The sequence below is a fragment of the Micrasema longulum genome, unplaced genomic scaffold (genome assembly GCF_059751315.1).
Source record: "Micrasema longulum isolate JH-2025_06_02 unplaced genomic scaffold, ASM5975131v1 h1tg003041l, whole genome shotgun sequence".
NCBI classification, from domain to species: Eukaryota; Metazoa; Arthropoda; class Insecta; order Trichoptera; family Brachycentridae; genus Micrasema; species Micrasema longulum.
Genome location: NW_028280147.1, coordinates 16747 through 44402, shown reverse-complemented (window position 1 = coordinate 44402; position 27656 = coordinate 16747). Strand labels below are relative to the sequence as shown.

At 32.6% G+C, this 27656-nt stretch overlaps 1 protein-coding gene across 6 annotated transcripts in view; it reads left to right on the top strand.

The window, feature by feature from the left end:
- The first annotated feature begins 1209 nt into the window (after positions 1 to 1209).
- The window catches only part of Ehbp1 (Eps15 homology domain containing protein-binding protein 1), a 38949-nt gene continuing 12502 nt past the window's right edge, over positions 1210 to 27656 (top strand). The window contains exons 1-15 of one of the 6 annotated variants that reach the window (XM_088241733.1): positions 1210 to 1358; positions 4675 to 4940; positions 7079 to 7174; positions 10734 to 10845; positions 11698 to 11817; positions 13022 to 13083; positions 14555 to 14678; positions 15235 to 15604; positions 16002 to 16200; positions 16400 to 16602; positions 17619 to 17769; positions 20434 to 20756; positions 21710 to 21877; positions 23398 to 23540; positions 26788 to 26958. In XM_088241733.1, the coding sequence (XP_088097859.1) occupies positions 4837 to 4940; positions 7079 to 7174; positions 10734 to 10845; positions 11698 to 11817; positions 13022 to 13083; positions 14555 to 14678; positions 15235 to 15604; positions 16002 to 16200; positions 16400 to 16602; positions 17619 to 17769; positions 20434 to 20756; positions 21710 to 21877; positions 23398 to 23540; positions 26788 to 26958 (2346 nt within the window). In that variant the 5' untranslated portion in view covers positions 1210 to 1358; positions 4675 to 4836. Of the gene's footprint in view, positions 1359 to 4674; positions 4941 to 7078; positions 7175 to 8924; positions 8977 to 10733; positions 10846 to 11697; positions 11818 to 12628; positions 12783 to 13021; positions 13084 to 14554; positions 14679 to 15234; positions 15605 to 16001; positions 16201 to 16399; positions 16603 to 17618; positions 17770 to 20433; positions 20757 to 21709; positions 21878 to 23397; positions 23541 to 23820; positions 23888 to 26787; positions 26959 to 27656 lie in introns of those variants that run through there. The other 5 variants (XM_088241739.1, XM_088241735.1, XM_088241736.1 and 2 more) reach the window with 5 other exon arrangements.

Below are 27656 nucleotides of genomic sequence, written 5' to 3'. Positions count from 1 at the left end.
AATGGATAAACAAAGGAGATGCGTATGCGGAAGGGAGCGACATACTGAATAGAACTTACAGTTGACCGGTGTAAACAGTCCGTGCTTTTTACTATACTACGTGTTTTGCTTGCCAAAGTCGACGTAGTCATTCCCTTTCCTTTGGAGACGACTTTTTAGCTTGGATTTGTATGGAGTGTCATCTATATATATTATATCTCAATGGTTTACTATTAACTTATTGTTCCGTTTTCTTTTCCTTAAATATAACATGACATCAAAATACTAAAATCCTAACAAAGATTATGTATGTACTATTACTATAATATTACTATATGCAATATAAGTCAAAGTGATATGTAAGGCATTCCAATGAAGAATAGTAAAATTACATTATCATTATTATGTATAACATTTTAAATATTATTTTTGGACCGTGTTATTTCAAAACCATGTAAAAACAAAGTTCATAACATTCGGTCCTGTCTTGTTGATTTAGCGGGAGAATTTATTTAAACATGCTCTATAAGATAATAATTAATAAAATTGTTCTAATTTTTTTAATAGAAAAGATAGATCAGAAAAATACTGCTACTGCTTATTATGAAATAAATGTGAGATTATAAAGTCAGCTGCTCAAAAATTACTATGTGTTTGTCCTTTTTAAATATATAAAATAACTTTATGACCAAAAATGAACATTTGAGGCACTAACTATAATTAGATTCAAAACGAAAACATTGCTTATTGCGTAATTTAATAATTACTTACCGGTTTCTGAGTAATACATGTTTTTAAGAGTGTTTTAGAGCACTGTTGTTCATTCACAAACAGTGATTATTGATATTATAAAATGCGATATTTTATAAGTCACGTATTACGGCAGGAATTAAAGGTAAATATAAATTATGCAGGGCATGCAAATTTACCTTATTGCAGTTACGATTATCCAGGCTGCAGATGCTGGGAACATAGACTTCTTCAAAGTTAATTAATGAAATTAAGATGGAAAAATAACACTAAAAGAATTTCAATTTTAAGAAACATGAGACACAATACTAAAAAAGTTATTGCGAAATTGTTACAGAGCACCTTTTCAGGTAGGTCTCAAGATTTTATTTAAATAATTTTTCAATCTACGTTTTTTTGTAGTATGGTAATGCTGTACGAACTGTTGACACTATGGTATCCCATCTGTTTTTGTCTATAGTGCATGAATCATTTTCAATTAGAGCATCTGTCAAAATTCCGTCTGCGCTTTCCGAAGAGAAGTGTAATTAGTAATTTCAGTGAAAACTTAAAAAATCACTAAAATCAGAAGTGCAGTTGCGTAAAACGCACAAATAAAACTATACCGGTGTCAGTTTGTGTTCGAAAAGGTATAACGACCTTTTGTTATCTTTTTATTCATGTCTATTCTGACATTTCAAGAAGGGTTCATTTTATGAGCGATGACCTCTGTTTTGTTGTGCGCGTATATTTACGATCAAGGATTTGTTAAGTGATTTTGAGACTTTGGATGAATAATTTACATACAACACTATCCTACAGATGTCCCCCACGCGTTTAAATCTAGAAGTTAGCATAATATTATGACGCTAAAGTGATCCAAACTTTGAAATTGTGAACGATCTGTCTATTTTTATTTGTGCATATTTAGATGCCCACATAGACTGATCATTTGCGCGCTTTTAATTCAATCTTCGCAATACAATATACTCATCTATTTACGTACATACTAGAAGATTTCTATTTATAAAACATAATAAAAATTCAGATCAATCTTCAAACTTTTAATTCAATTAAACCATTATTCTCAAGTTTAGTATGTATTAGACGGTTGCGTGTATAATCAAAAAGTATTTTCAATTCGAAAGTCCTAATAATTTGGCAAGGATTGTTATCAAATTATTGCTTTTCAGATTAATCATTAAAAAAAGTCGTAAATTATATTATTCCTATGTGTATGAATTGCTCAATATTTTAAACATGTATATACAAATGTTTGTAGACAATGTGGTTTATTAGGGAGTTAATCATCGTCATCATCATTCCCTTTCCGCATGGTACATAGGGCACTGCATTGGTACTTCAATCGCAGCGTATCTTGATCAGTTTTTTTAGATGAAGGTAAGATGACCAGATTTATTATTCGGGTGTCCAGGGACTATGAAATATTCTAGCGTAAAAGGGAGTTTATCAATGTTGATAAACTTAGGAGAAATTAACGTAGTTATGCAGAAAGCAGCCAGTCCACAATAAAAAAAAATTAGATATTTGTGTTATCGATATATTTTTTCTGCTAAATACAGCCAGACCGCTTTCATCATTTAAACCAGTCAATGACAGTTCAAAGTCCCTGTAAATGTGTCCTTTAAGTATGTACTTAGACCTGTTGAGAAAATAATTTATTTATTGTGATATAAATCATATTAGAATCAAAGAAATGTGGATTTCAAAACATAAGCGGAATGTTGAATATAAAAAAATGTCAACATGTTACCATGTAGAACAAATTGCAGTGTTCTACATTTTTTTTGTCTGTCCAGGCGGATGAAAAGCAGTTTTGTGTGTGCAATAGAAACAACTACGAAAGAGTGTTTTTGACTTCATGTCTACCATGGGTACATCGTCTATATAAGCGATTATGTGCAGCTTACCGTTTTATTTGACTATCGATAATAATTTTTTATAGTAATTTTATTTATAAAAAAAAATTAGTTATTTATTATAAATTATCGCCACCGTTTATATCATCCTCCAAAAATAAATATCAACATCGATAAAGCGCGCCCAGACCTTTCCCGGAGAATGAAGCAACTACTACTGTTTTTAAATTCTTGAAACCCAGTTACTGTTATTTCCTCCTTAAGTAAGCTTGTAGATTACATACATTATTTGAAGGTTGTGTATTTGAAAAATAGTGTTTCAAACATGATTTCCTGAGGACTATTTTTCTTAGATTAAATACAGGTTACATAGGACGTATGACAAAATAATGTGAAATATACTGGCTACAATAGACCCTGTATACTTAAAACAGGGACCCTTCAAGTTCGAGTATCGGTCACCGCTTTCGTCATCCTGTCAACCTTAATAATAAGTTGAGGAATGCTATCTTTGTTTAGTTTTTTATCATTTACTTTTTGCGCTGTTACATGTTCACTTAATTGCCATACTTACTAGTTCTTTGCTCGATGTATATTATTGTGTTTTTTAATTTTTTTTTATTGTAAACCTTTTTAAACCATTCTTATGTTCCTGAAATTCGACTCGTAGATGCGCTTTGTAGCTGCAAGACTTTTTATGATGTTAGCTATCAAATTATGTAAATGTTATCAACTATCAAATATCTAAATTTAGTAAATGGGGTCTAGAATTTCAACCGTCCATGCGCTCAGTAGCTGCAAAACTTGTTGTAATCTAACTTCTATTTTTATAAATTTGTTTTTTATTTCGTTTTTTAAAATATCACTTAAATTCTAAACTTCATTGTCAAATAAAAAAATATAAAAAAATGTAAATAGGGGCTAGATTTCTTACTGTCCATGTGGTCTGTAGCTGTAAGACATGCTGTAATCTAGCTCCTATATATCATAATTATTGTTAAATGTCATAATTAGAGACGAGGAACTAGAATCCCGACCGCCCATGCGCTCTGTAGTTGCAAGATGTACTGGAATATTTATTGGCGGCCTCCGTGGTGTAGTGGTCAAGACGCTTGACTCACGCACGGAAGGTTCCGGGTTCGATTCCCGGTGAGAACACAAAAATTTAAAATGTGATTTTTCTCAAGCCTGGTTGCTCTGTAATGTAATTCACCACTGTAATTGGGACTCCTGGCCTGTTGTGGTGCAAAAAAATGAAATGAAAAAAAAAAACAAAATTATTGTACAGCGCCCTTGAGGTGATTTTCACAAAAATGGCGATATATAAATTATCCAAACATAAGTATACATACATATATTTTGAAGTTAATCATAATAAATTGTTGTTTGAGTAGATTCGGTAAATTTTTAGTAATAATATTCTGTTTCCAGCAGCTGAAGTAGAGATGATTTTCATAGAACCACAAAATAGTAGCCAAATATATATAATACTTTTATGTAGCACAAATTTATGACCATGTAGCTCACTTATAAAAAAAATCACTGTTCACCACCACCCGATAAAAAAAATGTATATGTTGACTTATCTGTTTAATAAATAGAACAAATATTTTTTAATAATTTTTTTGTTAATCATAGCGATCTGAGATGCGTAAAACATTACAATAATCCCACACACAACCTTTCGCCTCTGCAGTTATGCACGGACTGAAGTAAAATTCACTGCACTCCATCTAATTCTAAAATGAGGAACTGTGTAATTCTATTGGTTCCTATAAGGCGGTCGGCCAGTACTGAATGTTCAAGTCCACGCGTGCGCAAATTGGTATCTACAGTAGCTCTGTGGAAGCAATTCTAACGAACCAATACATGTTTATTTTTCGTAAAGTGTTACTGTTTTATAAACTTAGTTTTTATCACAAAGGAGATTTTTTAGCACAGTCATTTAAGAGTTAAAAGGAAAATACCCCATTAAAAATAATACCACGTTTGATATTATATGTGTATTCCTGTTTTCTGTGGTTTGTATCGCACATTAACACATACATGCAAACCTATTTATCTCTCATGCTTCCTTTCATTCCAGATTACAATATCGGAATAAAATAACTACAAGCTTCAGTGGAAAAGGAACAAATGCACCCAGTCAGTTGCGACAATGATAGAAAAACCCCGGAGAACCAATTCTCTTGGTAGTGCTGAAGAAGTGATAGATTCTGAAGAAGACAGTAGGGGAAACTGAATCAGTATGACGTCTGTGTGGAAGAGACTTCAGCGAGTCAACAAAAGGGCTGCTAAATTTCAGTTCACGGCTTCCTATCACAGAGTGGATGTGGAAACCACTTCAAAATGGTATGGTTATATCAGATACTTATATCGACTTTAGAGTTCATTTTTTGTACACTTTGCCCAGCTAATAAGGGTACATACCCCGTTCCAAGCTAGGCAATTACATTTTAATAGATAATAATTATTTACAAGCTAAAAGAAAAAACAGACAAATAAAATATAAACTTACTAGTATACATATATTGATGCACACACACATATATATATATATATATATATCTGTACCTCAGAGGCAGACGGATGCAAATCCAGAATATGATGAAATGACATTTCGATGTTTGTATCCAGTTAATGATCATGTGTATTAATATTCTGGGCCCATTACTGTTCTCTATTTTTATCAATGATATTTAAAAAGTTGTAGTAAAATCGCATTTTTTATTATTCGCGGATGACTTGAAGCCATTTTTGAGGGTTAAAACTTTGGATGATTTTCGTACTCTCCAGGCAGATATAATAAACGTATCTGAATGGGGTAGACGAAATAAATTATTGTTCAATATTTGAAAATGCTCAGTTATGTCTTTCACCAGGGCCCACAAGACGCTTTTCTTCCACTATAGAATGAATGACCAGAATGTTATGCGGATTGCGAAGGTCAAAGATCTAGGCATCACTTTTTTGAGTTCCTTGACATTTCATGATCAGATCGAAACAGTTTGTAGTAGTTCGTTAAAGATGTTAGGATTCGTCTTGTGTACTGCCAGGGTTTTTGGTAATACACAAGTACTGAGAATTCTATATTCTATTTATATTATATATTAGAACAATATTTTTTGATTTAATAGCATAATTATACATTTTTACAATTTAAAAAAAATTTCACTTGTTATATTTTTACTAAAACTAAAATCCCACCAAGCCACTTTTTGTAGCTTGTTGGTGAAGATTATATTTATACTGACTTAATAATATTATTTACATTTATAAAAACAATGAATAACATATAAAAATTAACAGCCGGAAAGATCAGAATAAACATGTTTACACAAATAATAATATATAAATTTATTTTTTAAATACAAGAAAATATATGAAAAAATAAAATATTTTCACCTAAGCTACTATTCATATATAAACTCTTGATCGAGTAGCCACTCTCTTATTTTGCTCTTGTTACAATGTGAGTTAAATTTAAGTTCTTTTGGTAATAAATTAAAAATTCTAGGTACTAAATATTTGAGAGTTCTATTTCCATATTTATTACATACTTTTGGTACTACCAAGCCATCATTAGACGTGAAGCGTGTATTATGGTTATGTATACTTATGTGTTTTTTTTTATGTAAACCTAATTTTAACCTAATTATTTTAATTATTACTATATGTATTAATTAAGATATTCCATTTTGTGATGTACATATATATGAATAAATAAAATTGAACTGAATTAAGATACTGAAAATACAAATGAATACTATAAGTTATTAGAAATCACTTAGAGAAAGTAGATTCTTTAGGCTTTGGTTAAACATTTGACGTATGGATTTGCATCCGTTTGCCTCTGAGGTACAGATATATATATACATACACACATACATATATATATACATACATACATATATACATACATACATATATACATAAATACACACACACACATATATACACACATACACATATACACACACATACACAAATACATTTGCATACACATACATACATACATTAAATATACAAAATCTAATTAATATAATATGCGAAACTTCATGATTGCCTTTTGTACTTTTTTCATTATTTTTTATTTTTATATTTTATTTTCAACATCCAGTAAGAATCTCCAATCCTCGGCATGCATCAATATCTCTGACTCCCCGCGACCAATGTCATGAAAGAGCGAGGTCAACACTTTCCTCAACTTGTCAACACTCCAGCTTTTCCACGATTCTGTCAAAAAATTGTGCACCTTCCTGCCAACATAATAGTGTTGCCTCGATGCCAGAACAGTGTTGACCCCTTCACTTAGTATCAGATCCTTATGAAACCAGAGTTAAAAATAAGATAAGACCACCAATGATGTGTTTGTTTTTTTATTTCTCGAAAACAATTGTTTATTGATCCTCCTAAAAATAAAAAAAATGAACAATAGGTACCTGGTATATTTATGGAGTATCTTTAGTAAAATTTTGTTTCATTTTCAGGAAACCGAACAAGTTAAGTGTGGTGTGGTCACGTCGCTCCAGAAGAGTAGTTTCCGAACCTCTGGACTGGGAGCCATCAATGAAAGAACCACTCAAGTAAGTTTTGCGTTGTATTCCAGTTTTTATATTCAAAGTATTTCTTTGAATTTTTTTGCCTATGTTTCCTTTACAAAATATATTTTCTCTTTTTGTAATCATGACGTCGCGGAGAAATATTTAATTAGTCAAATTTTTTAAACCTTGAATTTACACCTCGTTTCTTTGTCTGCCTCGTGATCTAATGACACGTTTGCTTACTATGCGAGAGGTCCCCAGGTTCAATTCCCAAGAGTTTTCAATGCCCTGGATGAACACATTAAGTTCTTCAAAACGAAAGCCATTTTCAGAAGAAGCGTGCAAGTTTGGATTTTGTCTAAGAGAAAGACCATTGCAGGAGACTGCTGCGAGATATTGCATAGATTTATATAATATTAAGCGTTTTGTCCAGATGTTTATTGGAATATATGTTTAAGTAATCATTTAAAAAAAATATTTTTGCTATTGTTTGATAATGTGCATTTTATTTTATTTTATTTTATTTGGGAAATCAACAGTTCTACATACATATTTATAGTAAACAAACAGATATAGTGTATAAACTCAGAACTAATAACAGATTTCTACATAGTATACAAAGTTAGTAAAGAAAATATATTACATATCATATAATACATATAATTTATGCATATAAAAATGTTATTTTCATGTACTCAATAATCAAAGAATTTTTTATATTGATTTTAAGAACATTAAGTTACTGTAAATTGGGCGGGATTTTTTTATTTTTATTTATTTTTCAAAAATATTTACAAAATATTCTTAAATTAAAGTCCTGCTGAGTTGCATACATACAACTCGTCAGCTCATCTCCCATCCACTATCAAAGATGTTACTACATTATCTTTGTTTAAATCACGTCTGAAGAAACATCTCCTTTCTCTTCCTTAATCTCTCCTCCTTTCCTTTTTCCTCTTTCCTCTTTTTTCCCTTTTCCCATTGAGTAATAGTTTTGATTTAAGGTAATTTATAAACAAATACGTTTACTTCTATTTTTATATATTTTTAACTTTTTAATCTTTTTTTTTTCTACTGAATATGTTTTGTAACTTAATTATAAAAATAAAACTTTTATTTTATTGGTTGGTTGGAAGAAATTGCCATTTGGCAATAAGCCCGCCAATGTACAAAAAGTTAAATAAATATAGTTCATAAGATCATTTTTATTTTCTACTTAAGTACCTTGAATTATATAAATGTATAAGGACATTCAATCCATATGATCTTCACATTCGTTTGAAAATGCCCTAACAAGGCGAAACAATTGTCACGAAGTTTTTATTTTTATATTCTTATATTTGTAAAAATAAAATAAAGTGTTCAGTAGACTCAAATCAGTGCTTGATTTCTAATATTATAAGTTTAAATATGGAGTTCTACAAAATAAACACCAAATCAATCAACAGCTCTTGTATACCCACGAACAGCCCTTGCCTTTGTGGGATTTTTTGTTTATTATTTTCACTGTTAATGTGTATTTCATTGCTATATAATTATCCTTTCTTTTTATAATATTATGATTTGGAGCACACTGTACCACACGGACTGTGTATCACACTTTAATCTGACCGCCATCCTCTCACTTAAATTAATTGTTTTTTTTTTAGTTTATCAATTTTTATGTAGGTAATCTATTCCCCAGGTCAGCTTCTGAGTCAGATGTCAGTTAGTGTCTAAAAATACCCCATCATCATTATACTTACAGATGTGTATAGCATATAAATATTTTTAGAGCCACTTGAAACACTCGGTTCAGTCCATATAAATAAACATGTTCTCCTTTGAAAACAGATGCCCCCGCTGTAATTATAATGAATATTTTATTAGTTTTTTAAAATTGGTTTTAGACCTACAGAAAATAAAACATTTGTACGCAATATGTAAATATATTTAAAATCAAAGTATATATGTGAAAAATATTAGGTAATATATAGTGTAAATAGTGAATATAATTAATGAAAATGTTAAATGCACTAATTGGTCAAAATAAATAAGTGGAGAGTACCAAGTATTTTTTGAATTAATAATTTATATGCAAATATAAGTTATTACATCATTAATGAAAATGTACATATGAAAATATTTATGAAGAAAAAAACATATCAAAATTTAAAATAATGGTCAAGACATATGTGATAAACAATTTATAAATTAAATATATTTGCAATGTTATTATTAGAACACACATAACAATATGTATGATATGTGTGCCCTATTTTAAGATTTAAATAAATAAAAATAAAAAATAATAAAATAAACAGTGAATATTATAAATTAGGATATTAAGTGTATAATAGTGATAAATAATGTTAGAATAAGTATAGATGTAAATATTGTGTTGTAAATATATATTAGGCTATGTTAATCATAGAACTAACTAAAATAAAAATAAATAATATAGAAGACTATAAAAGGGCTTGTGACCCATCATCGACTGATTTTTTTTATTTTTATTACATTTATGTAATTATTTTGTTAAAACTACACAAAATTTATACTTCTTAATTTTTTTTCCTAAAAATCTATATATTTTTTTAAAACATTTTACAACAGAGATGAAGACATTTTTAAAAAAGGGAATATCGAAGTCTAGGCATCCACAGGGCTTATGACCTGTCATTGGCTGGTTTAAGGTGGCCACTTTACATGTGTGTAACATTCACCATTCTGCCTATATTTGAACATCTATACTCCTTCCATTCTTCCATCTGTTAACGTTTGTGAAGTTAAAAAGCCGAAACATTTATTGTTGTGGGTGGGATTCATATGATTGAATTATTGAAAAATTAATTAAAAAATATTTTTAGGCGTTGCCTAGTACGTTAGTGAAATAATTAAATCATATGAATCTCACCTGCATAAATAAAGGTTTCAGCTCTTTAACTTCATAAACATCAACAGATGAAAGAATTGAAGGAGAATATATATTCAAATATGGGCAGAATGGTGAATGTTACACAGTGTGTAAAGTGGCCACTTAAACCAGCCATTGACAGGTCATAAGCCCTGTAGATGCCTAGACTTCTATATTCCCTTTTCTAAAATGTTCTTTATCTCTGTTGTAATATGTTAATATTAACTCTTTCACCCCATTAAAATTGGACATATTTGATTTATTAGTTTAAACATTTATTTTACATATTTTATCTATTAGCTTAAACAATAATTTTGATCTATACTCGGTGAATACTTGAGCTTCTAACCTTTTTTATAATAAAAAACTCACATATGCTATGAGAACTGCGTAGTTGTGCCGTCGTAGGCGCTCACAGACGTATGTGAGCACCGCGGTAAATGAGTTAACAGCTCCCTAGGGGGTTGAATCTATTTATCTTTATTTTGCTTGAAATAGTTAAAAAGATTCAAAAACAATTACAGGAGATGTTTTTACCTAGAAGAGATAGATAGACTCCCCCTTATAAGTTTTTTCTTGAAATTTTTTTTTTACATTTTCATGACAATTTTTTACCATAGATATTTTTCATAGTCCCATTTTGTCATGGTACTGTTCGTTGAAAAATTCTACTGTAATTTATTTGCAATTTTTTTTCATTTTTAGAGGCAGCGTCATTTGGGCCGTACCAGACAATCAGACAATAGCAGTTACGCTGTTTAGAGATCAACGCACTAACGAGCTTGAAGATAAAGACTGGATATTTATTCTAGAAGACGTAAGTTTTTGTGATATTTTTCACTAAATTAATTAATTTTACGAGACCTTTTATACGATGGATCGATTCTGTAGTGCAGATCATGAAACACCGTTACACATGTTATGTGAAAGTGATGCTTTATGTTGCAAAAGAAGAAGCATCCTCGGTGGACCATTGGTCAAACCTGACGATGTGAGAGCGCTCGCCCCCTACTAATGGCCCGAAACTTTAAGGTGATTCTAAACGAAAATATGAAACTAATTATTCATAAATGGCGCCTTTATTTATTTTATAGAAAAATGCCATTTTTACTTTTATTTTCAATGGAAATTTTACAAAAATTGGTTTGTGAAAACTTTACACTATATTTATTGTAACAAATGTCATAATACGTCTCCTACGGTCTATTCGCGTCAGAGTGTTTCCATACTTTCCTGTTTAACTCGTTACAACTCCTTGGTGCGAAGTAGACTCGACAGTGGCTCGATGATTTGGGGGCCACTTGAAATGAAGTACTCTCTTATGATAGAGAAAATCCTAAAGAAGTTTCTGAGATATCTCTACATGAGAGAGTGCGGGTATTATCCTTGGCTCTACCCGACCGAGTTTCTCCAGGGTATGCTTGGCTACAACAGTTTAGAGACTTGAAGGAATGTGTATTTGAATACACATTTTTATCCATTGATCGATAATTCTGAGATTATGATGAGCATTGGTTTGTATGTTCCTCATAATTACCTAAGACAGCTTTAGCATAGATTGTTTCATATTCCAATATACAGGACTAACCTGCCTATGGTTATGTCTTCTACAATTATATATGCACTAACATTCAATAAATTATAAGTGATTTGTTTTTTTTTTATTCAGGTTTCATCCTCAGGACGGAGACGTCGTATCGCCCAAACCGCTATTAATCTCAGACCGCTTGCGTCTGCAGGCCCCTCGCAACAATGTCTTTCTCTGCAGATGCGCCCTTCTACCTCAAAGGTAATTCCAAATCCACCCTTTTTAATTATTCCTATTAGAGATGGAAGTTTCGGTTTTTTAACACTTTGTATCCCGGAGCCGTGTAAACACGTGATTATATAACCACGCGTTGTGTCCCGGTCTCGTGTTTTCACATGGTTTACCAGCTGTCCGAAAAGTGCATTTGATCTAATGATGAATCTGATGAATGCATCGGATAAATCTCACCCGCATAATAAAGGTTTAAGCTCCATTGTGTTCTATTACAAAATTATGAAATAATATAATAACAATATATCCATACATATTACACAGTTGTTTCATACAACGTTCTATAAAATAACTCAACATACTTTGGTAGAAAAATAAAAAAATATAAATATATTTAAAATAAGGATAACGCGGTATATTAGAAAAAGCGAAAATCATAAATCATTGATTTGTTGGTATTATTGCAATGTATACTGAATGCCCTGGGTATAATACTTACTGTCTCCTGATAAGAGCTCAGGGGTTCTCAACCGTTTTAAAGATAAAATATAAAAAGAAACAAAATAATAAACCTCTTTAAAAAATTTAATTTTAAAAATTTAAAAAAAAAAAAGAAAATTTTGAAAACTAAAAAAAAAATGTCTAGTCATACGTTTATAAATATATTTGACGTGTATTTATTTATATATATTTTTTTTTTTTTACAAATGAACATAAATACTTAAACAGCAGTCAGAATCCTAAAGTATTTCTTTAATAGCATGTTTAAACTTCATTTGGCTAATGTGAATGTATTTATTTGAACAGTTGTTTCAATAAGCAATGCATTGGTTCACAAAATAATTAATAAAAAGTGAAGTCGAGTGGAACACATTTTAGAAGACGGTAGTGTTCAAATGAGTGATATTGGTTTTTGTTATCATAATCTGTGATCTCTTCGCGACTAAACAGTGTGGGATGAAGTTGGATTGGCATGGTTTAGCTCGAAGTCTTAGGTCTTTCGTTTTTATAAATACATTGGATATAATTATTGTTTTGCCCTTGTTTGTCTTTGCTAAATAGTTTTATGTTCTTTTTGTTCAGTTTCTTGCATTTATGTTTCTTCATGTAACTGTTGTAATTGGCTTAGGCCGTATATATAATAAATAAATAACAAACGCTACTTGGTTCGGGAGCTAGTCAAGCAAGGGACGAGCGACAGATTTTTTTCAATGTTTTGTATTTTATATTTCAGGTGACTTCAGCATCTATGGAGGTGACGATAAGTTCCGTTTTGCTTCGAGAAGGCAGCGCTGCGTAAGTACACAGTAGCAACATTTCAAATCTAAAAATTTACTGTGAAGTTATGGTTTAACCCTTGATAACATAACCTGTATTTTTTACAAAAATGTTTTCCGGAAATAAATTAGTTACTGGTATTAAGAGCCGTATGTTTTAAATTATTACTATTTTTACTCTAAATAATGATAGGGGTATTTTTGATCCTCCAGGGGTATTTTTGGAGCCCTGTTTTACGTTTTTTAAGGGAGCAACAGAAAATACTGTTAAACTGAGGAAAACGCCAAAGTGAGGAAATGTAAAACTGCAGAAAAATTGTAAAAACTGAAATAATTGGGGATTATTCATATTTATCTATGATTTTTTAAAAAATATTTTGTATCTTTTCAATCAATACCACAATGGGCTTTTTTTTATTGAATAAAAAAATACATGTTTAAATAATATTATGTAGGTACTTAACCTTAAAAACACGAAAATAAAAGTTTGAATTTGCATAAAATGCATACAATGATTTTTTAATACCATATAAATGAAATTTCCCAATATTTAGTGACAAAAATCCCGGTTTTTTTAATACCATATAAATAAAATTTCGCAATATTTAGGGAAAAATCGCTGTAAATCACAGATTTTTTAATACCATATAATATATTGAGTTTTTCTACTGACATTTCTTTGTGGAACTGGATTTTAATTATAATAATAAAAATATGTATATAGTTTTATTCCACTTTTATTTATATCTATATTTATTTATTTATATCTATAAATAATTTTATTTACATCTATAAATAATTTTATTTGTATTTATTTATTTATGCTTTATTAAGTTAGTTCATAACATCTTAAGAACTAATATAAACTTATAATAATATTTTTTTAAAGTTATTGAAATTTCTCAATTACATATTTTTTCAAATTAATTTGAAATATTTCAATTTTTTCTATTTCCTTTATTTCTTCAGGTAACTCATTGTACAGCTTCAATCCCTTGTACAATGAGTTTTGAGATCCTGTTTTTTTCCTCATTGCTAATCTTTTTTTTACCCCTTGTTTCATATGTATGACATTGTTGGTTAAATTTTATTATTGTTTTTATTTTATTATTTTATGCATAAAAATTGCCACATTATATTTAATTTGTTGCTTTACTGTGAGCGAGCCAATTTCTTTATGCATTCTTTCTACATTTGAATATATATTTCTTGTAAGGAATGACCCGTGTAAGGAAAAAACGACTTGATTTATTGGGTCCACGTGTAGTATTTAGTAAACATGATAAAAATAAAAAAGGAATCAATTTATTAGTTACGTAAACCTTGACGAAGAAGCTTGTTTGCTTTGAAACCGGTCGGTGAAAAATAAAAATTAGTGGTTAAAAACAAAGTTGTTTTATTTATCTTATTATAATAAATAACCACAAAGTAAGTGCTGTAAGCGCAAAATCTTAGTCAAAATATTAATTTGTCTCATCTGTGTTTTTTAGAGACGAGGATATGCAGTCGATGGCTTCAATGATGTCAGTGAACAACAATTCCGACATTGCGCCGCTGGATGATTTCGAGGAAGATGACTGTAGCCTTTCTGATAACTCTGCCAGCATGAGACAGGTACAAATATATACCCACCACGTCATAACTTGGTACTTATATACGGTGACACCCAGAAACTACTACTGCTACTACCATAGGGGTAGGCGGAGAGGATGGACTGACATACATTCCTAGCTTCTTCCCAATCTTGTCATACATGCCCTTGGGTTGTGTCTGCTTTTGACTTGACCAGACTTCAGATTTTGATTTATCTGATCATGCCACGTTTTTCTTGGTCGTCCTCATCATACGTTACCATTCACTCTCGCCATATATATATATATATATTTAAATATATATATACACAGTAAAACCTTTTTTTTACGTTTTTCAAGGGAACAACTAAAAAAGTGTAAAACTGAGAAAAAAGGGAGTTACATAAGAATAAAATTAATGTACTAGATTGAGTGTAATTATACTGCCATCACCTTACCTTCCATGTAATTTTTTTTATCTAGATACGCTGCGATCGGAGTGCAGTGCCCTATGTACCGCTGGGTGCAGATAGGGAAATAACGATGAAGGGGACAAATATGTAATATCTTACTAAATTTGACATTAACGTTTTTTGCAGATGCTTGATCTTACCCAGCAGATGGAGCTGATGACTTCAAGTTTAGCAGGCACACCTGGAAGTATAGCTTCTCTGGATTCGACGCCCACGGCATCCACTCCTCTGGACCCTCTCAAGTTCCCCTCATCCGCAGACAGATACTCCTCAGCCTCGTCCGAAAGCGCCATGAAACCGCGTTCTATCTTCGAGCCAATCAGCTTCACGGCCACCAAGCACCATCTCTCTAAGAAGAACTTAAAACCCCTGGAGCTGAAGACGAATCTCAATGATTTCGCCTACTCGGAGAATATAGAAGAATCAAATTCCAATGTGACCACGCCTGTTGTGGAAACTGATAAAGAGAATGATAAAACTCCTATTGTAAATGATGGTAAGCATAAATTGAATTATTTTTCGAATACATAACCTAACTGTTGTATTTTGGCGCCCAACGGGAACTGGCTGTGTGACAATTTCGTATCGAAATTTAGTTAAAATATAAGTAAAAAAGAAAAAAAAGGCGCTCTTAATTTTAACCAAAGATTAATGCGTATAGATAAAAAGTCTAGAGACACTGGATCTGCATAAATAAAAGCAGTTAAAAGCACTTACACTCATCGTAGCCCCTTTTTTAAAGATCGCTCATGCGATCGCACCTGCTCGGTTTACGTTTTGTCGCACAAGAAAGCTTAGAAAAGAACCGCATCCGGAGATGCGTTCACCACAGAAAGAACCACAAAGATTGGTTCTTATATTCTCATATTTTTCTTCATCAAATTTTGTTTTAGGGTCTCGAGCGCCGCTGAGTCGCGAGTCGTCACGCGAGGATAGTTCCGGCCGGGAGCCAGCCGTGGCTCTGGACCTTCTGCAGTGGTGCCGTCAGGTCACAGAGGAGTACCCCCAGTGTAAGGTGGAAAACCTCGGCTCCAGCTGGACTAACGGCGTCGCCTTCTGCGCCATTATACACCACTTCAGGCCCAACCTGATGTGAGTAGACACATTGTGTTTACGTAGAGGTTAGGTTAGGCTAGGTACATAATCATCATAGGTACAATCCTTATATCTCTCCATTACTCCGTAAGTGTAGTCTCCTCTCTGGAGGCCAATCATCCGTGCTACTTTTCTTGGCAGATGATGTTGCACCGATTCGATAATAATACATAGTAATTTGGATGTTTTTTTGCAGTGACATGGCTATAATAGATCCCAATGACGCGGACACCAACATTCGCATTGCGTTGAAAGCTTCGGAAGCGTTAGGAGTACCGGGAGTTTTCCACGCCTCGGAACTGCGTAGAGCCAGAGGACCGGACAGGCTTGCCTTGATTACGTACCTGCATCAGTTACGTGCTCTATTTACGCACAGACAATATCGCTTGGACAAGATTGGTAATATATAATTTTAAGCCTCTTGAAATTTGGACTAAACTCAGGTACATTGTACTCGCATAAAGACAAAGCATTTAAGTTTTTTTTTCTAATGATTTGAAGACAAAAGTGGCCGCCTCCGTGGTGTAATGGCTAAGACATTTGACTCACGCATAGAAGGTTCCGGGTTCTATTCCTGGTGAGAACACAAAAAAATTAAAATGTGATTTATGCCTGCGTGTTTTGAGCTGTAATTCACCATTGTTATTGGCCCCTCCTGGCCTGTTACGGTGGCAAGAAAAAAAAAGTGATTGAAGCCAAATTTTGCGATAGAGAAATATCACATACTACAAATACCAATCAAAATATGTGAAATGGATTTAGACAAATTAATTGTAAAACCAATATGGATGCTGTGGAGAAATATTTTCATACATAACTTTTAAAATAAAAATGTCAAAAAATATTTCTCCTCAAAAACGCGGCATGTTTGACCTTGACAATTGTGATGTCAAGATTTGTGACGACGTCCCATTTAAATTTATACGGTCACAAACAAAGTTCAACATTTAACCGAATCGTGATTATTAGGGGCGTCGACAATGCAATGAACTGTTTTTGCAGGATTTAAAATTATAAATTAAAAAATATCTTTTATTCCACTTATAAGTACAAAAAAATATATATATATTATTTTACTCTACAGTATTTTATAGACCCTTATTAATTAAAAATTGTAAAAATAAACAAAAGTGATTTTTCCATTTTATTTTGGAAAAGAAATATAAGCATTTTAAATCACACCAATTTTGTGGTATTTTTCTTGAATTTTAAGATAAATCATGCTTTCAATAATCGTTTAAAATTTAAAAAATAATTGTTAATTTTTTTTTTCTTTGTTCCTTTATGGAGTTATGTTTTTTTCTCTTATTAAAATTTTGCTCATACCTACTATTGGATTTTTCCACCATATTGTATTCAAGTCTGTAAAAATATATCCAAATGTAACGTTTAAATAAATATTTTCTTTATTTTAGGCCCAACATCTGAAGAGTCCTCCTACACCATTGGTCGATTTAATACCGATAAAGACACAGACATATCGGTGGAACTCTTCTCTCAAGAGATTCTCACCATGAGACAGAAGAAGATGGAAGCTCAACCGGCAACTAACAGAACATCTCTAAGGTTCGTTCTCACCTCTCAATTTGTATAAAAGAGTCATCGACACATTTCTGGTCATGTGACCGCATGATAAGATCTCGGCAGTTGAAAATTTTTCAAAACTCATTCGATCTGTCAAAATACGCCGAGCGGCGCGCCGCCGCGTTTGCTCAAAATGGTAAATAAAAAAATGTGTAAATTGTTGTCTCAAGCTAAACTCATAGTAAGTTCAGTGTAATTAACCATTTTGTTCAAGTGTCTAATTTTCACACGCAGTTGACATGTGTCAAGAAAAATAAAGTCTTTAAATCAATAAATCACGATGCACGATGCAGGATGATAGTTACAAAATGTGGCCATAGAAATATTATCAGTCTCATTTTGACATTTTACTAAGTTGTCACATGCGGTTGATGCATGCGTACGTTTTACAAGGAAGCAGCAAAAAAAAGTGTTAAACTGAGGAAAACGCTAAAGTGAGGAAATGAAAAACTTCGGAAAAATTTTAAAAACTGACATAATTGGGGATTATTCATATTTATCTATGAATTCATTAAATATATTTAGTATTTTTTCAATCAATACTACAATGTTTTTTTTTTATTGAATTTAATAAAAACATTTTTAAATAATTTTATGTAGGTACTACTTAACCTTAAAAACACAAAAATAACATTTTGAATTTGCATAAAATGCATACAGTTATTTTTTCCTTAAATATTAAGAAATTTTATAAAATAATATATAATAATATACATATATTTTTTTAAAATTTTATAATTAATATGAGAAGATTGTGTTCCACTTTTAACAGCTTTTTTAACCATATAGATATCTATCATACAGGATTACAATTATTTATAAATAGTGTATTGAAAACTTTTGAATAAAACTCCCGTTGGTCCCTTTTTCTCTTACATCATTTCACATTACATACATTCATATTATTATTTTTAGTCAAATTTCTCTTATGAAATTTGCATTACTGCTAAAATCGCTTTAGTGAAATTTTATCGACTACTCTTGGTTTAAAATCTTCTCCTTATATTGCTTTTTCAAATTTTAAAGATTACTTGCTATACCTGTTATTCTTTCTTTATTCTCTCTTTTTTCTCTGCTGCATTGACATGTTTTTATACTTTTAAACTACTTTTAATTACTTATATTATAAATGTAAATAAAATCAATATATTGCTGCTCTTACTTTAATGTGCAATTAATTTTGAAGATGTTTTTTTAAATTGACTTAAATTTATTGTCTTGTATTTCACATAAAGATTCTTCTCATCGTTTCTTTGAATCCCTTAAAATATGTAGATATATATTTATGTTTTTCTTTTTTTTTAAATGTTATTACTATTTTATTTTATTTTTACATCTGAGCATGTTTTTCATTCTTTATTTTAATTCTTAACTTTTAATTACTTTTACAAATTTTCTTCATTTTTAATATTATTTCCATTTGTAAATACTAACTACAAACTACAAATTTTAAAATAACTTTTCTTACTTAAATTTTAATTTTTAAACAACTTCCATTTATGTTTTTTTTTTTTTTTTCCTTCTCTTTTTTGTACTTTCATTAATAACCTTACTTATAATTACTTTATAATATGGAAACTTCACTGGTCCATTAGAGTTAAGTACTGTGTAAAATATAAAACTTTGTAACTGTACTGTATGTTTCCTAAATAAAATGCTAGGCTATCAGTCATTATGGAGGAGGAGGGACGTTCATTTGGGTGTTCACTTTTTCCAGGTGATCGGTGGTCGCATACATAACTCAGAAATTCTGATGGATGTAGGTCTGTTCGTACCTGATAACTATCTTCGACAAAGACAGCATCGATTGTTTTACCTACCGCGATGCAGAACCAACCTGCCAATGGTTATGCCGGTTGGTAGGGCAATCTTGCTACTTAATCGCATCGCCTCGGATGTCGACATATTTCACGACAGTGGGCCTTCCCTTAGGAAAGCACTTTCTAACATTTAATTTTTCTTTTTACATTTTGTTATATTATTTTAATAACATAATTATCTACTGTAATTTGTGATTTATTATTGTATTTAGAATGAATTGGGTCTTTTTCTGTAATGTTCTAAATATCTGAATAAATAAATGAAATGAAATGAAATGAAATGAAATAAAAGAAAAAAAAAAAAACATGTAATCACTTTTTTTTAGTATGGCACCACAGTATTTCAACTGTCATTTTGTCATTTATGATAACTGTTTAAAGTATGTTCTTTCCATATTATGTTTATAATTTCAAATAAAATTTCTATTGCCATTTTTTTTTACTTTCTGCATAGTAATTTATTGCTGTAAAGATTTTATTCTTCCTAAACATGCATCAACTGCATGTCACAATTTACAAAAATGACAAAATTAGATACTTAACAAAATGGCCAATTACTTTAACTGCACCTTTGAATTTAGTGAGACAATAATTTAAATATTTTTTAATTTATCTCGATTTTATTCTGTTAACCGTTACGAAAAACGTAAATGGCGTTAATTGGGGGGATATTTGAATGATAAGGCATGGAAAAAAATGGAGCCTTAACATTTCGGTGTAAAAAGCGGGAAAATGTAAAATTGAGTAACGTAAAAATGAGGGTTTACTGTATGTGTTCATTACTGTTCCTATCTCAATTATTAATTTACCTGATTATTGCTTCCAGCTCCCAGGGTTCCGTCGATTCCCAGCACTCGCAAGACCGCGCCAGCACCGTCACCAAACAGATCAGCTCTCCTGACAAAGTGTCGTCCGCGGACGCAACGTTCCAGAAGGAAAAGTCCCCTGTCAACGCCATGAAGGACATGATCCTGGCTTCCTCCAAGAATATCTTCGGCAAGGTGCTGTCGCCAACCAAGGACAAACTGGCGAGCCTGAATTTAAAGTCGCCTTTTGAAAAATTCACAATGAACAAGGATACCGGTGATGCAGTTACCAAGAACGCCCCTGTCAGAGAAGACTCGAAAGAAAAGAAAGAAACTACTCCGAGTATGTATTCCTCATGATTATTTTTATTATAGCGCTCTACAGTGGAGGTTGGCCACCGTGTTTTGTTTTGTCAATTTTTGTAGCTACAGTGGAACCACCATAGACAACAGTCTGCCAAATGCCCCCTAATACACACACTTATCCAATCTAGTTGATCGATTTGATGTTTATTTTGTAGAACTCCATATTTAAACTTGTAACATAAGAAATCAAACACTGGTTTGAGTCTACCGAACACTTTATTTTATTTTTACAAATATAAAAACAAAACAAGGCTTGCGTTTAACAAAAAATTAAAGATTTTCGAGTCGAATAATATCAATCTAAAACTCTGCAAGCAACTTGCCAAGACATATGTATGGAGCATATTGATGTACGGTTGTGAGACATGGTGCCTTATCGAAAGAGATACAAAAAGACTAGAGGCCTTCGAGATGTGGTGCTACAGAAAAATATTAGGGATTTGCTGGAGAGACCACATCACTAATGACGAGGTTCTCGAGGAACAGAATCGAAGAAGGGAGGCACCTAATCAAAACTATCTCAGAGAGGCGAGCCCGATGGATCGGCCACATTATGCGCCATGAGGGTCTCCTGCATATCATAGAGGGAATGGCTGAGGGGACAAATTATAGAGGGCGCCCCCGACGGGAATATTTGGAGCAAGTGTGCGAGGATTTAAACTGCGCCTCATATGTCGAGCTGAAGAGGGCTGCAGAGAATAGAGACCAATGGAGGACGAGATGCAGGACTTTGCTGCAGGACTTTGCTGCAAACCAATCCCCAGGATTGAGACTGCAAAGAAAAAAATAATGTTTTTGTGACAATTGATTTTTTGCTTTGTTAGGGCATTTTCAAACGAATGTGAAGATTAGATGGATTGAATGTCCTTATATAGTTATATAATTCAAGGTACCAACAAATTTTATTTTATGAAATCAACGTGATTACAGGCGATGTGACCGCTAAAAACACGATGTCGCTCCAGCCTACAATGGGGGTTACCGTCAGAGAGGCCTGGCCAGTTAAGTTGATGACCCGAAAACAGTTGACCGACCCATTCGGTTCCGATGAAGAGGATGAAGACACTCAAGATGTCCTTACCGTCCACGTAGATGACTGTGAGTAAAGCAAATAGTAAATTGAGTTACATGATCGCCTTCTGGGGAACTGGTAACAAGACAGACTTAACAAGAATACAAAGACAACAAAATAAAATTCTTAAACTAACATACAACCTACCCTACCTGACCTCTACCACTGAACTGTACAAAAAAACACACCAGTTTGACATAAACTACTTGACTAAAATTGAGACCTTAAAAATTGTGCACAAAATAACACTGGGAAACATACAAGACGACGACATAATATTAGTCAAAAATGCTGACATACACAAATATAACACCAGACAACAACACTATCATATTGAAAAAGCAAAGACAAACACAGGACAGTCAAAAATACTACATAATGGACTTAAACACTACAACGACCTACCTTACTACTTGAAAACTTTTACTGGAGACAAATTTAAAATCAATCTGAAAAAGCACATGATGACTGAACTAACTAGACTAGACGAGACATAAAATGACTAGACAATATTAAATTTCTAATGTAACCCTAACGGGTTTTTTAAAATTGTAAATAAATAAAAAAAGAAATTATGTGCGTGATTATTTTATAGCGTACAAATACAGCCGCTGATAGCAAACGGCTTCTAGGTTTACGGAGCTTTTAATTTTTATGTGTTTATTGTGTATTCATATATAATCTTTGTGTTTATTCTCACTTTGTCGCCGCGCTTGTCGTACATGTCGTTTTATCGCTCACTATTCAGTCAAGTTATTTCATTTTTAAACAATTTCATTTCTTATATAGCCGTTTTATTTGAATTTTTATATTTAACTTTGGATTTGAAACAAAAATTGTGAAAAATATTTTTAGTGATTTTACTATAATTCCTACATACGTCAACAATATTTTGAGTTTGTCCAAATTTTTGTAGACAAGAACCTACATATGTATTACTATAGCAGTGATATATTATATTTACTATAGTAGTAAATTATTGTGTAAATAAATCTGTTGTATTATGGCACTTTCTTCATGTGTTATAATCATTCATTAAAGGCAAATATGTTTTTGAAAAAAAAAACAATTAATAACATTCTTTAAAAAAAAATTATGCAAGTTCACTTACATTTCTTGATGAAATCGCTTATTAGTTATATAAAGAAAACACGCGTTTTTTTAATAAAACATACTATTTTTCATTTCCTCACTTTAACGTTTTCCTCATTTTTACACTTTTTTCGTTGCTCCCTTGAAAAGTGTAAAAAAGGAGTTTTACTGTATTTGATAGATTCGGTTGTACCGTGTCTTTCTCGGTCTTCCTTGTTTTCTCCATCCATCACCATTTGCATCGTAAATCCTTTAAGCCAATCTTTCTGTCTATTTGCTCTACATGTCCAAACCAATCAGCACTCCTTTCTTGATTTTGTCGATAATACTAATCTCGGCCTTGCATCACGTCAACGACAATGATGACAACGATGATATTGAAAAATCTATTGTAATCCGTCAGAAGTCCCATCATGCGTTGCTGCTGGTATGATTAATTTTTCTTTTTTTTTAGCAAAATCTAAACAACCAACTTTGGAAATGAACGAACAGAAAATTCTAGAAATCAAAGGCGACGAAATCTCTCATCCCCTGGCTCCGAACGACCGCGAGTCCACGCCGTTATCACCCCTGGAGTGCCTGCCCAAACCAACTCAGGTATGTGCCAGTCGGATGATTTCTCAAGGGCTACTTTTGTTTGGCAATCTCATTTTTGTTTTCACTTCAAACGCTTTTAATGATTTTTTTTTTTTTTAATTTGTGTGCGCTTCAAAATTTTTTCACTGCAATAGTTATTTAAACAAAATCACCCTTACGAAAAAGCATTTAAATTGAGGTTTTTTTCTATATTTAAAAGTATATATTTAACTTAATATTTAGAGGTTTTATCTACAACAGAGATAGAGAAATTATTTGTTGAAGGAATGTGGAATTTTAGGCATTTACAGGGTGACAAGGGGGGTAATAGTTAGCGACCAACCGAAGTTTCGATTTTGGCTAGCAAATCAAGTTTTGCGAATGGCCGAATCATCGGCTTAGCCGAAACCTGCGGTCAAGATGTGTCAGATTACGTTTGGCTGTACTCGGGTGCATCTTATGGCGCATGACCTGTAATCTGTGACCTTAAGTTTGTTTCGGCTTTCGACCGGTGAGTGTTGTTAGTTTTCACTTTAAATTTTTGTCTTTTATTTTATTCAACACTTATTTTAATGAACTCATAGGGTTTAACAATAAAAATGTCTAATTTTGGACGGTTTGAGCTGACTTTTAACTTATTTAAATACGTTTCGTTTGAAAATCTTCTTTCGGTCGATCACTAGTAATAGTCTCACTGTTGTGCAAGAAATGTCACAAAATGTTTTTTAATAATATGAAAGGTGACTGATGGCAATAAATATGCAATATTCGCAGCAATAAATATGTGATATAAAGCGATACATACATAGGGGTACCCAAAAAAGTAGCAATGTGGTACTGACCCGAGACAGCCCCAAAAGGCTCTGAGGCCTGCCGTGTGTTACTCAAATGTGCTCCTCGTAACGAACTGGGTCATGGGCCCAGAACTAGAGCATGCTCTGGCAAAAAGTATCTGGCCAGCACCATGCGAAGGAACTAATGAAGTGGTACTCGCAAAGGTTTGCTTTCGACCTAAGAAAGCTCAGCTGAAATCAAGTGAAGGTATCACTAAAGCCCTTGGAGAGCACTGTAAATTGAATAAACACCTTGCTAGAATTAATCTTTCTGACACTTCTAGATGTAGGTTCTGCAGTGCAGATGAGAAAATACCTATAAAGATTCAATGTGAATGTGATGTTTTATATCATAAAAGGAGCAGCAACCTCGGTGGACCACTGGTCAAACCTTAGAATGTTAGAGCGCTCGCTCCTACCTAAGCCCGATACTTTATGCATCTGGCTTGGAAGGGGAGATTCAGCAAAATGAGAACTCTCGCCCTCCATACAGTAGCCAGGCTCTTTAAAGACCTGGACTTGGAGGTGATAACTAGTTCACGGGGACCTAGTAGATCTTCACAGGTCGCAGTGAGTTTAAGCAGTCCCGAGCCCCCACTTCAATGAATGTCGTGGGTGGAGTTTTTGTAGTACCGGGTTCTGCTGGTAGCATCGTGTAGAGCTGCCCTTTCGCAGTCAGTATGCCAAGTGTCATCGCTGCAGAAGGTTCCGTTTAGCTGGTCTGATTTTTTTTGTGACAAGTTGTTTTGTGTGCTCGTTGTTTTTACTATGGGCGACTGAGCACGCGGCTACGAAAGTTCCCTTCCTGCTCGCGTAGACTGGCACAAACGGTCTACAAATATGATGCTAGGGGGAAAACTCAAGTGTTTGAGTGATTTTCCAGTTTTTGAAGAGGGGAAATGTCAATTGATGACCTACCCCGCTCTCTAAGTCTTTCGGCATCCAGAATTGACTAAAATGTCGCTAAAATTTGCCAAACCTTGGAAGACCGACGAAGGACCATCAAAGAAGTTGTGGAGCTGTCTGGAGTGACTCGGAGTTCGATGCAATGAATTTTAAGTGAAGATCTGGAAATGAGAAGGATGGCTGCCATATTTGTTTTCAAACTGTAGCCAATTTGTGACCACTGTGCGCCAATTGTAGACCGAAAAAGGCTAACCGCTGTGCCCTGCCCGCCCATTCACCCGTGGTAACCCCCTGCGTCTTCCTTTTATTACCCTGAATGAAATATTTTCCGGAATTTCTTCAAATTCACAATGTATTTCTTTGTACTCAGGGGACATTGCTTTAGATTTATTTTATAGACAGATCATCAGCCCTGTTTTTTTAAGAAGAAAATAAATATTTCCGTTCTTACAATTCAAAAATACATTTCAATGAGTTGTAAATAACTCAATATTAAAAACAGCCGTGGTAGAGTTGGGTTTGAACCTTGGACCTCTGATCCGTGAGTCGGCGACATTAGCCACGGGACCACAACCTGGTTTAAATTGTCAATGCCTAGGGTTCTATTTTTCATTCACGCAAAAGTTCTCTATTTATTTATTTATTTGCTTACACAAGTTTATTGTACATTATTTGAGACATAAGTCCCAACTCCATGGGACTAAAAGTCCTGTGTTGAGATGGGACTAGCAATTAGCAACTATCTCTTGAAATGATTTGAAAACATATCTTTCCTATGCTTGATATTTTAATTTTACAGTAATTTATTTAAATATTATTAAATACTTATAAAATCAGTTTTTACTTTTTCAATTTTCACCTTGTTCCTTGTAGCATTTTAAATTGTCTCCTAAGACATGTTTTCTTTTATAGTATGTATATATATATATTTGTGTAAAATAGTAAACATTATAGATAAAAACTTACTTGTGTTAGTAATCATAATACACACATAGCTTAAGATTTACAAATACATGCTCATCATTTAAAGTACAGTAGGGCCTCGACAATCCGGACAGGCAAAAAACAGGACTTTGGCGAATTACCAAGATGTCCGCATGGTGATCTGTGATATTTTAATGAAAAAAAAAAAAAAAACGAAAAATTACCTTTTTACGTTTTTCACAAGAGAACACAAAAATTAAAAATGTGATTTTTCTCAAGCCTGGGTGTTCTGTGCTGTAATCACCACTGTAATTGGGCCTCCTGGCCTATTGTGTAAAAAAAAATATATTAAAAATTAAAATTTTACATTTTTGAAATTCTAAAAATATTTATAACAAGTGTTTTTTTGCTTTTTAACAAAATGTAATATTAATGCATTTTTTAGATCACCAAGTTAGTGCACTTTTTTCATACTATAAATTCTCTAAAAGATTATGCAGGTAGGTACTTTAAAAAAAATAAAATACCTGGCCGATTAGACTCATATTCTGTGACGTTTCATTTGAAAAAAAAAAACAATTCCATCATCTGAATCGTCCAATCAGCAACTGCTGTCCAGACACGATGACCTGAAGGTGAGAGCGAGACAGCTGCTGGAGGCCACAAGACGAGAGGCGAGGGAAAAGGAGAGCAATAGAGCGGACGCGGCGCTCACAGAAAACCAAGGAACTAATTTAAATTCAGCCAATCAGAGAAACGGGAGCCCACCCAACAAGGTTTGAGTTCGGAGTTTTATCATTGCTTTTTCATTTTGTGTTGTTTTCATCCGTTTTATTTATTTATTATTTGCTAAATTGGCCCAAATGAATCATATATGTTTGCACGTATTATGATTCAATTTCAAAATTGTATAAAAGGTAAGATTTTTTCATGTACTGTCTGTAGAATCAGAATAAGCTTTATAAACCAGCCAACGACAGATCATGAGCCCCGATAATGCCTAGGCTTCTATATTAGCCTTTCAAAAATGTGTTCCCATCCCCATGTAACAATTTTAGATCTCCCTAGGGAGGAAATCCAGCCTGTCTGCAAATATTTGGACATACTCAAAACATTGTAAAGTTTAGTAAATAAAAAATACAAATTTACTTTACTTAATCCACAATTTGACTTAATAATTAATCCTTAACTTAATTTAGTAAAGTAAAAAATATTTAAAAAAAAAATTATTAAACAAGTACCTTGTTACTTGAACGCTACAATGACGCGACACACGGGCTATGAAAGCCGTAGTAAATAAAAAAATATTAGAAAAATATGTTTTGTCTTTTTTTAAAGATCAGCTATCACTGACAGACTGCCTCAGGGCCCTCTTTTTTTCTCTAGGTCTTTTACTGCTCCCCCGAAGACCTTCAGCACCCATAAGGGGGTGTTATCGTCAGCGTTGCCAACCTCCATCAAGCTAAAATCGGTA